The sequence below is a fragment of the Molothrus aeneus genome, chromosome 14, assembly GCF_037042795.1.
Source record: "Molothrus aeneus isolate 106 chromosome 14, BPBGC_Maene_1.0, whole genome shotgun sequence".
Lineage (NCBI taxonomy): Eukaryota > Metazoa > Chordata > Aves > Passeriformes > Icteridae > Molothrus > Molothrus aeneus.
This window is the reverse complement of record NC_089659.1, coordinates 7099799-7110204: the sequence shown is the minus strand read 5'-3', so window position 1 is coordinate 7110204 and position 10406 is coordinate 7099799. Positions and strand designations below refer to the sequence as shown.

Sequence of the window (10406 nt, the reverse complement as noted above, 5' to 3'; positions counted from 1 at the left end):
AATAAGACTGCAACAAAATTTCAGCTGCGGGATGGGACAGTGCTGGGTTGGGTTTCAGACAGTAGCTGGTCCACAGGCAAGAAAGGGGAGCTCTGGAGCATCAGAAATGGAAGTGCTGCATCCAGGATTTTCAGGCATACACCTTGAACACATGCAGAAATGTCCACACACTCCCTGCTCTTCTTGCCATGCTAACACTAAAGAAATGAGACCCGTGGTATTTAACCTATCTAAACGTGGGTTACCCAAACAGAGAGCAGCTGCAAGGGTTTGGGAATATGAGACATCTGGTTTTATAAACTACAGGACTACACATTTTGTAGACTCCATTTCTCCAAAGCACCTGTAAGTCCAAGGCACACTGTCAAAACAGGTCTTTCTTCAGACAAGAAAATGCTATGCCAACACCAACAAGATCCTATCTTGAAAAGTTTAATCATTTACAGTGACCAACACAAAGTTGGTAACAAAGACCAAGCTATGATATTTATACCAGCTAACCAACAGCTGTGAAACCTACCACAAATGTTTCTGGCATAGACCACACAATTTGAGAAACAGCTTATTAAACAGCCAGTCTAATGGGAGAATGGTACATGCTGCTCAAGAAGAATCAAAACATGAAACTGGAAAAGCAACAAAAACAACATGTAACTCCCAAGCCAGCATAAAAGTTGAAATACTTACGTGAATATTTACACAGCTAACTCAAAAGCATCATGTAAGTCACCATACATTCTACTTCCCTTCCCAAAAAAAGCTTTCCAGTGTTGCCTCAGAAGTGCAACACTCTTGTGCCTCTGTGATGATTGCAGCGGAACAGAGAAAGAAGTAAAGAGGTACTATGCTAAGGCATCCCAAAGCATTTAAAAGAGACATGAAAACAAGTGTATATTTAGGACCTAAAAGACACCTGGAAGAGCATAGGCATTTCATACGGGGTTTTTAAAAAAATACTTTTAGATAATACTTATACTGTACACAACAGGACTTTTAAACAATATATTACACTGCTAAAAATGTTCATATAAATACTATACAGGCAAGCGTGCAACCAACCTGTTAGGAAGGTTCACAAATTAGACAACCACATATTTCTGGAAAAGAACTCAGATTATCTTCAACATTTCTGATTTGTGTAATCCAAGCCACTGATTCAGCAATACCTATTTTAAAGGAATTGGGACAAGGCATGAGATGAAATACATCTGTCTGCTGATGACCAGTTCAAGTTTAATATGCTACTGTCATCTTAATCTGGCATATCAATGTTTAACTTGGGAGGTGGAATCACATATTTTCCAGGACTCTGTGTAATGACCACTCCAGTCTTTTTTCGGAACATTGGTGCAATTTTTGGTGGTTCAGGCAGTGGTGTTTCTTCTGTCTCCTCATTATCTTCATGATGAAGATCATAAGAGATATTTCCATATTCTCGCAAGAATGGGAAAATTTCAAGCAGGAACTGGCAAAAGTCTTTGCGAATTCCAAACCACCCTAAAAGAAACAAAATCATTTTACATTATTAACAAAATGAATACTTAATTAAGTAGACAGCCTATTTAAGGTCTCTTGATTTTTTGCATATAAATAAGATTTGTTAACACTGCTTCTCAGCGTTCCTCACACCTATCATAACATTGCAGTTCAGGTTATATACACACAGACAGTCTGGACAAGCATTTGCAAAGCTCCATGTCTGCACATGCATGCCTGTGTTTATATCCATCTGCATAAATTACAGCTACACTACCCCAGCAAGAATCCATTTCCTTTCACACATTACACAGTGTCAGGTCACATCAGTACAGAGAAGCAACACAAAAGACTTTGCACCTCAACCAAAGTAAACAGTGCCACAGGGGAAGACACTGTAAGCACTGAAACCTTATTACAACTGCCTGAAAATAGTAGTAACAGAAAAGCCCTTTCTGAAAATACAAATCTTAATAAAATACATTGATTTTTAATCTGTTTTCAGGATTCTGAAATACTCACAGTGATTGCCTCCTTTTTGTCCAAATGTTGTTGCCATTAATGTTATCAGTGAAAGCCAGAGAGGAACAAATATGGGTATGAAAGAAAAAGAATTATGCCCATCCAGTCTGTGTACTAGCAAGATCTAAATGGAAAAAAAAAAATACAATGTCAGTTTAATTGCAATACTCACTTTTAAACTGCTTAAAGCATATGCTGATCTGAAATCTTTAACTTCACACATCTGTGAGGAAAAAGTGGCCTTCACAGAAGCATGTAGTTATAGTTCCAATGTGATGCAGATTTTACTCAAGAAACTTTAAAGGAACATAGAATTCTCTTCTGTGTTTCATCTTTGCTGTTAATATTTTATTTCAAAACAAAGAGCAGCATTCTCATTTCAGTAAGTTCAAAAATCATCATTCATTTCTTACTGAAAAAAGAACAAGACACATCAAACTCATGATGGTTTTTCCTACCTCAAATGTGAGCAGTGGAACTACAATTGTCATCCAGCTGACAGCCATGGTTATGTGTGTCCTCCTCTGCTCAGCGATCACGTCCATGGAGCGCAGGAACAGCACAGACCACACGATGTAATAGAGCACCACCAGGCACAGGAAGGACATCAAGATCCACAGAGGAACACAGACAACCTGAAAAAAAGACACATTTGATTTGTTTGTGGGTTGTTTGTTTGTTTTTTTTTTTTTAATAAAGTGAGTCTACATATTAAGCCTAAACAAGAAAATGAAGTCTTTAATTAATATAATGTCTAAGAGAAGGGCATCAAGCTCATGTGTGTTGTTTCGAGACATGATCAGTTCAGGGCAGGGGTTCCTCAGCTTTCTAAACCCCATCAAGCTGAAACAATTTAAAATTAAGGCAATGTAGTTCAACTTAGATAAGACTTCTGTGACTTTGCGGGCTCAAATTGTACTTGAAACTGATTTTTAGCAAGCACTTAGTTTAAAGAGTTTCAATCTTTTCTCAAGCTTTTTTTGACAATAGAAAGATTGCCAGTTTTATGGCAGTTTACAGAAACCCAGACACAGAAACAGCACTTTTGTATTCTAAAGGCACTTAGGACAGGAGATCTCAGCAGTTCTGACAAAGACTATTTGCACAGTAAGTGGATTTACATTCATGGTAACACAACAGATAAAAGTAGTTATTTACCAATTCTCTAACTCACCAATCATTTTCATGGCTTGTTTAGTGTTCCCATTGGAACTCTGGGTGAGGATTTCTCTTTCAACTGCTGCTCAGAATGAACTGCAGTTGATGGCACATCCCTCTCCCTCAGAGGATGACATGCCCAAAGAACTCTGATTGCCATGACCACTGAATGATGTGCCAGACCTTCAGTGAAGGATTGCTAGGTGAGCAAAAATGGGATCATGGACTGATCACGTATTAACTGTTCCCTAGAATAAATATCTTTATGAAATTCAGCATTTAAACAAAGATAAAAAGAAAACATTTGTACATACAAGCCATGGCCACCTGATGATCTCATCTAGTCTGAGTGCAATAAATATGAACTGTAGAATATTGACTGAACACAAGATTTCCAGCTAGAAAAAGAAAAAAAACATTAGTTATCTCTTAGTATGAGAAACTGACTTCCAGGATAACCAATGAACCTGTCAAAGCACTTCTCTGACCCCATTCTTATCACTGAAATATGAAAACTCATTTGCATTTACATTTTCTATTACTAAACATCCTTAATTTGTGTGGGTGTGATCCCAACCAAATAATGTAGAGTCTACTGTAAGATCTTCCTTAAAAATAAGGGCACTTTCTTATTAGAGAAATAAGAAAAGCCAAACTAATCAGAAAGAAAAAAGCAAAGCATCAGAAAACAGCTGTACTTTTCATACAAGAAATACTGCTAGAATTAAATTAAGTAGTAAAAAGACCTTCAACTTAAAATTAGCAAAATTAATCTTTTGGAATATTTTGTAGTTTCACTAATGGGCAAAGCTACCAACAGTCCAAATTAAAAGTCTAATTAAAATTAAAAGCTCTATCTAGGGTAGAAAAGAAACACATGGAATATTGGAATATGACATCCAATTTCAAATCATTTACTGTATCATTGAGAGATATTTTAAATGACACTGAAGACATAGGTTTTGTGGCAATACAGAAAAGCAATACTTCTCATTAAAATGTTAATGAAAGGTTTTTGTGAGTTCTGCTTGCCACTATGAGGAACAGCCCTTCATTATGGTTTTTTTTTTAAAGTCTGTGTCTAGCTTGAACAAAGTGAGACAATGAAACACCATCACACTTGGCAAGATTCTACTTCCAAAGTTTATAGGCAGCCCTACAACGGGTAGGATTTTCAGAGACCACAGAATTATTATCTGAAAAGTCTAACTGAAGCTTTTGAATGCAAGCTAGAAACATTACTCATTTTAATAAAAAACATGCAGTTATGTAAGGCTTCTTTCAAATGTAAGAGTACTCTGAAGGCAGACACTACATGCTACTTTTCACTAACACACATGATTCTGTAGACTGTGATCTGTAAATGCCTTTGAAAGTTACAGTCCAGGGAGTCAAAAATCTAACAGGCAGCAGGCACTTGCCAGCTTCAGGGACCACAATAAAGTCTCTACTGTTCAACCATAAATTACTTCAAAAAGACTGAAAAAGTAGACTTAAAATAATTTTGTACCACTGGCTTTCTTAAAAGAATAAACCACCAACCTCCCCCCCCCACTCAAGCATAAGACCAAGCAACCAGAAAGCTAGAAGAGCAAAGAGAGAGAAAAATATAAAAATCAGAGGATCAATTGCTGTAAATAGTTTATAGACTCAAGTTAACATATGAGATCTATATGGCAAGTGCACACATATTTTCAGTGGCTCACAGCTTAATGAATTCAACATGCTTTAAATATATAGTGCTTTACTGACTATAAAATAATCTAACACATAAAAGGAAGCTTTTTCTGAGCCCACCATGATACAGAGACAAAAACCCCAGCATGTACTTACTGATCACCTAATCAGATGCAGAACAGGAATGAGCAGATAATGTATTTCAGATTAAATACTTTTGAAAACAATAACAGATTAACAACTGCTTTGATTACTCAAGTCAAAAACTGATGTCTTGTATTAAAGGCAGACCCCTCATGTTTCTACAAATGAAAGGGAAATAATGAAATCTTCGCAGAGTAAAAAGAAGAGAAAGTAGAAGAGCACTAGGTGAAGATGACTAAGAATAAAAAGAAATTAATAAAAATGGGTTGAGACAGCTGTTGCCTTTTATGGATTCCACTTTCTTCTGCCAGCACTTAGCAGCTGTGCAGTCATCTGTAAATCAATGGGCAATCAAGCATCATCCAGTAGATGGCAAGCACTTCCACACAAATTTTACTTTTAGCAATGCTTAACTGGTAATAGAACCCTGCAAAATAAATTTCTATTGGCAAATGTTTCAAAAGGAAGTTAGGATATCAGTTTACCAGCCATCATAACAATCACTTACCAAAAAAGTTTCTCTCTAGTGAAAAACTCATCTTATGCTAGCTAATGTTAGAGAAATAGCCCCTTGAAATTAAAATACCTGAAAAAACTAAGCCTCATCTAAAAATCAGATTTTAAATTGTCACAGGGTGGTTTGAGGACATAGCAAAATGAAAAACTCCTTAAAAACATTCAGTATGAATTCTAAATTTATACCAAAATGTCACAGTTGTGGGAGCACCTTGAGAATCCTTCCAAGGTTCTTCCAAAACCAAAGGGAGTTAGAGATAAGATAGAGGCAGAAAATAAAACCCTAATGTTACTGCCTACCGTTCACACTCCCAAATTAAAGATTAAACATATAGACTGTGATATTAGGACATTTTGATAACATTAAGACATTAAGCCCTGATTACACAGGGCTCTGGAAACTCAATTCTGCCTAGAGACAGTGCTTGCAATCAGTTGGAATTTTTTTCTGTTGTTTCCATGTAAGTGTTTGGTATTGATCTATACTGCAGAGTTCCTGGTGAGTTATTTTAACACAAAATAATAAAAAAGCAGGTTCAAAACATGCTGCAATTTGGTAGTTGAAAAAAAACTAGAAGATACTAGAAAAGGTCATATTATTCCTGACCCTGATTTCACTCCCATTTGCAGATGAGTGCATTTACAGGTGAGTGCAATTAATTGGACTGATGTAGTCTTCTGAATTGTGCTTTCCTAAGAGACAAGCTGCCCCAGAAGTGATCCCAAGCCCTGCAGTGCCATGTGAAGGGAAGCCTCACCTCCAGAGAGCGGTCGTGTCGGAATCCCCACACACAAGCTGCAACTGAGACTGGAGACACAAAGAACAGGGGCATGAACACCAGAAGCCAGAAATGGGTTCCTCTTTCAATCCTGTCACACACCAGGACTTCAAACATCAGCAGGAGCAGGTGGATGCCTACTGCAATTAGCATAGCTTTGAACTCCACACAGGTTTCTCCTTCTGCTCTGAAAAGAGGATAAGGAAGAATTTATTTGCCTAAGAAAGCACATTACCCTGCAAACATCCCAGAACATTTCCTTGAGCTTCAGATATATATATATAATATAAAGATAAAAACACTTGTTTTTAACAAACATACCCATTAAACTCCACTGCTGATGACCTAATAGGATTTCTTTCCCATAAAGCTGCATGTTCGAAGTATTTTACTCAAAGGGTGCAGTGGGATTTCCACAATTTGAAAATTTTTTAAGGATTCCATAGCTGGGCAGATAAAACAGGATTTCTTTGCTAGTATATCAACGGTCAGTTATCATGCAGGCTGTTAGAAAATAAGCTAAATTTAAAATTATCTGTTTGATTTCTGCACCAGCATTCATTGATTCAACATCTTTCTCCAGAATTTCTTTATTTATCCAAGCCAGAATATTGGAACAGATATTTTCTGTTACTAAAAGTAAAATGCCTGTAAAATGACAGCACACACAGAGCTCCTCTCTACACCACTAGACCCGTTACTAGAAGGAGCAAAAAAGACCTGAACCACACAAAATGTGGATGTATCAGGAGATCTGTGCACCAAGATTTTTCATTTAATATTCACCACAGACAGAACAGACATTTATTGCACTTCATTTAAGGTCATTTTACTTTTGCCCTGGGATCTTGAAATTCACATTCTACTCAAGTTACCAAAAAACTCAACACTGCTGTATTTAAGGATGTGAAAGTTATTCTGTCCTAGACTGACAGGACAGGACCTTCCCTCTGTTGTGCCAAACAAACATCAGTAAGTTACCGGTACTGTGGGTTTCGGGCCCATACTCCTGTTCCCACCGAGGCACCAACAATCACCATTAACTTCCACAGCCATATTGGAGCAAACACAGCCCAGTAACTCCACTGAATTTTGTCATCCAGACGTAGAGAGAGCAACACAGAGAAGAGCAGCAGGCAGGCATAAATAAGGAATTTGCTATTGAACAAACAAAGAAAACAACCCAGTCAGAAATCAAGGCAGGCAACTTCAAATTAACTTTGTAGAGGACAACACAATCAGTCAGAGCTGAAATTTCACTGGGATACTTCCTAATAGAAAATGTGTCTTTGCAAAGAATCAAATATTTCATCATAGATACAGCATATGTTATCTATTTCATTTATAAAACCATTGCTTCAAGGAAACACAGCAAAAGCATTTCTGCAAAACAATCTCAGTGAATGGACTGAGATATATAGTTCCTTTCCACAAGGATCCAGTCAGGAGCTCTGTTATTTGAGGCTCACAAACCTACCAGCTGTAGATGTTTTTAAAAAATGTGTCCCATCATACAAAACAAATGAAGTAGCTTTTGATATTCAAAATTGAGTTACACAATTTATGAAATTTTTTCCACATCAAGTTATTATGAATTGTAATAGGGCCAACTTCAGATAATTTTTTTCTTAATATTACCATTCAGTTAAAAAAACAGTATTATAGAAAAGAAAAACCCAACAGGTTAAATGTTTAGCAAAGTTACCTATTATACACTGAAGTTTCTCACTGGAATATCCAGGATGATGCTTACAAATTTAAAATAGCTACAATGATACAGTTTGTAACAGAGTCAATTTAAGAATGAATAAACATATCTGAATACTTGGACAGTGGCACAGCACTGTCCTGCTTGTACCTCCAAAAAATTATATATCAGACAATATAATTACACAGTAGGCAATTTCTTCAATGGACAGGAAGGGAAAAGTCTCCCACCCATCCACCATAAGCTCACTGACTGCTTTATAAAACACATAAATAGGTTTCAACACTGTTTCAGTGAAGTAATTGTATGTATTTTAAAACATAGATAACCTAAGGAACAGAATAATGCAGCAACAGTCAGGAATACTTCAATTTCTCCAACAGCACAACTCAAACTACCCACCTTCACTCACATCAAATAACAAAGCATTCATCAGATCAGGATATCAAGCTGTTTTGTCTCTACTCAGAACAAGTGTCTCATCTACACCTTAATAATGAAGAACAGATTTATTGTGTCAGCATCTCCCTGCATGCTTGATGAAACTACCTCGGGATAGGATGATATAAACTGGTCACACCTCACAGCAACAAAGGATGTCTCAGCTCCTCGGCTAGTCATCCTTTTCTGACATTCAATATTTGTGTAATTTGCACATTCCCTGGCTCCTCAATAAACACAGCAGTGAAACACCCCTGCTCCCCGGGTGTTCCAGGCACATCAAAACATAAAGACACCTGCAAAAGTGCAACATTCGGCTTGCTCATTCACCCAGCACCCAAAGAAGCTGCAAGCATCGCTCTGCAGCAACAAAACTTCATAAGCTTCTAGAACTTCTGTTCCTACTTTTCCATTACTCTGACCGCACATATTTCAATTGTGTGTTTCAGCTTCTGTTACAATGCACTTCCTGGGGCTTTGGTTACCCTTTTGTTTGTCCAAACAACTGACTGAACACGGCTTGCTCTAACTGGCATCATGTAAAGCCTCTTTCACGTGCAAGGCTCTTCCAGGACTCTCACAACCTTGCAGGTCGTTAATCTGTGGTCTTAAAATTAAAACCCGGTAAAATTTAACTGGTTCTCTCAGTTTCTTTAGAAGTTACATGTCCGTACTTGGGGAACCAGCAGAGCCCCGGGCTGCATTGTTAATGTTAAGGGAGGCCGAGGGAAGCGCTCGCCTGCCCCGGTGCTCCCCGAGCAGCCCGGGGCTGCTCACACCTGCGGACACGGAGCCTCCGCCGCTCGGTCACAGCCTGAGCTGGGGCGTACGGGGCCAGAGCAGCGCCGTGAAACATTCGAACACCAGAAAGAGCCTGGGAGCAATGCGAGACTTACACAATAACAAAGCAGATGAGTGGAAGCGGGGCTGCAAAGCAGATGTGCAGCGCTCGCCTTCCCAGCCCGGACGGCGAAGCAGCCGCGGGGAGCCCGCACCGCCACCCGGGGGATGGGAAGGTTCGATTGGATCATCTCGGAGGTTTTTTCCAGCCCGGTTGATTCAGTGATCCCGGGCAGGAAAGCGGCCGGGAACGGCGTGTTCCAAACGCCGCCAGAGCTCGCGGTGCGGAAGGGCCACCCGAGGCCGCGCTCCGCTCCAAAGCGGACGGGTCCCGCACCCAGCGCTGCTCTCGGCCGGGCCGCCGGGCTAACCCTGCCGGGCCGGCGCTGCCCGTGCCGCACTCACCTGGGGTTGAAGTCCTGGAAGAAGCCGCGCAGGTTCATCGCGGCCCCTCTACCAGGCGCTCATGGCGCGGCCCCGCCACCGCTCCAGGGCCTGGCCTGCCCGGGCCTCGCCGCCGCCCCGCGCACGCGCGCGGCCTCTGCCGGGAACCGGGCCGGCCCAGCACTGCCGGGCTTCGCAAGGAGCGCTGCGCATGCGCGCCGGGCAGGGCGGTAGCTCTGCCAGAGGAGAGGGGCGGAGACGGGGGCGGGGCCAAGGTAGAACGGGGCGGGGCTAAGACGGCGGGTGTTATTGGAAGGCGTGGCTAAGGTGGGATGGGCGGGGCGGCCCCGCCCCGGCGCTTCGGTCTCTCGAAGAATTTTTTCCTCATTTCTGGCCCGAATCGGGTTTCTGCCAGTGCAAAGCCAGTTGTGCGGGTCCTGGTGCTGCATGACCTCGTACAAGTTCCTCTCCAGTTCTCTCGGAGCCCCTTAGGTACTGGAAGGTGCTCTAAGGTCTCCCTGGAGCCTCTTTTCCCCAAACTGAGCAGAATCGGGATGACAATTTCGGAATCTCTGGGTAACTCTGGGACAATTCAGTGTCTGGGGCAATGAAATCCCTGAGCATTTAGAGACAACTCTACAAAAACTTTGGCATAATCCAGTATTCACTGAGAAATGTTCCAAGTACAAATTTGAAAGAACCCAAACAAGCTCTGTATGTGCCTTCTTGGAGACAAAGAAAAGGCATAAAAAGAATCAAGG

At 40.5% G+C, this 10406-nt stretch overlaps 1 protein-coding gene across 1 annotated transcript; it reads right to left on the bottom strand.

The window, feature by feature from the left end:
• Positions 1–416: 416 nt before the first annotated feature.
• TMEM185A (transmembrane protein 185A) lies at positions 417–9806 on the bottom strand. The gene is made up of 7 exons (XM_066559213.1): positions 9667–9806; positions 7254–7430; positions 6252–6459; positions 3471–3554; positions 2457–2633; positions 1999–2122; positions 417–1497 (listed from the first exon to the last, which is right to left on the bottom strand). Exons 1-7 carry the CDS (start codon positions 9702–9704, stop codon positions 1253–1255), a joined length of 1053 nt encoding a protein of 350 aa, XP_066415310.1. The 5' UTR covers positions 9705–9806; the 3' UTR covers positions 417–1252.
• Positions 9807–10406: the final 600 nt, after the last annotated feature.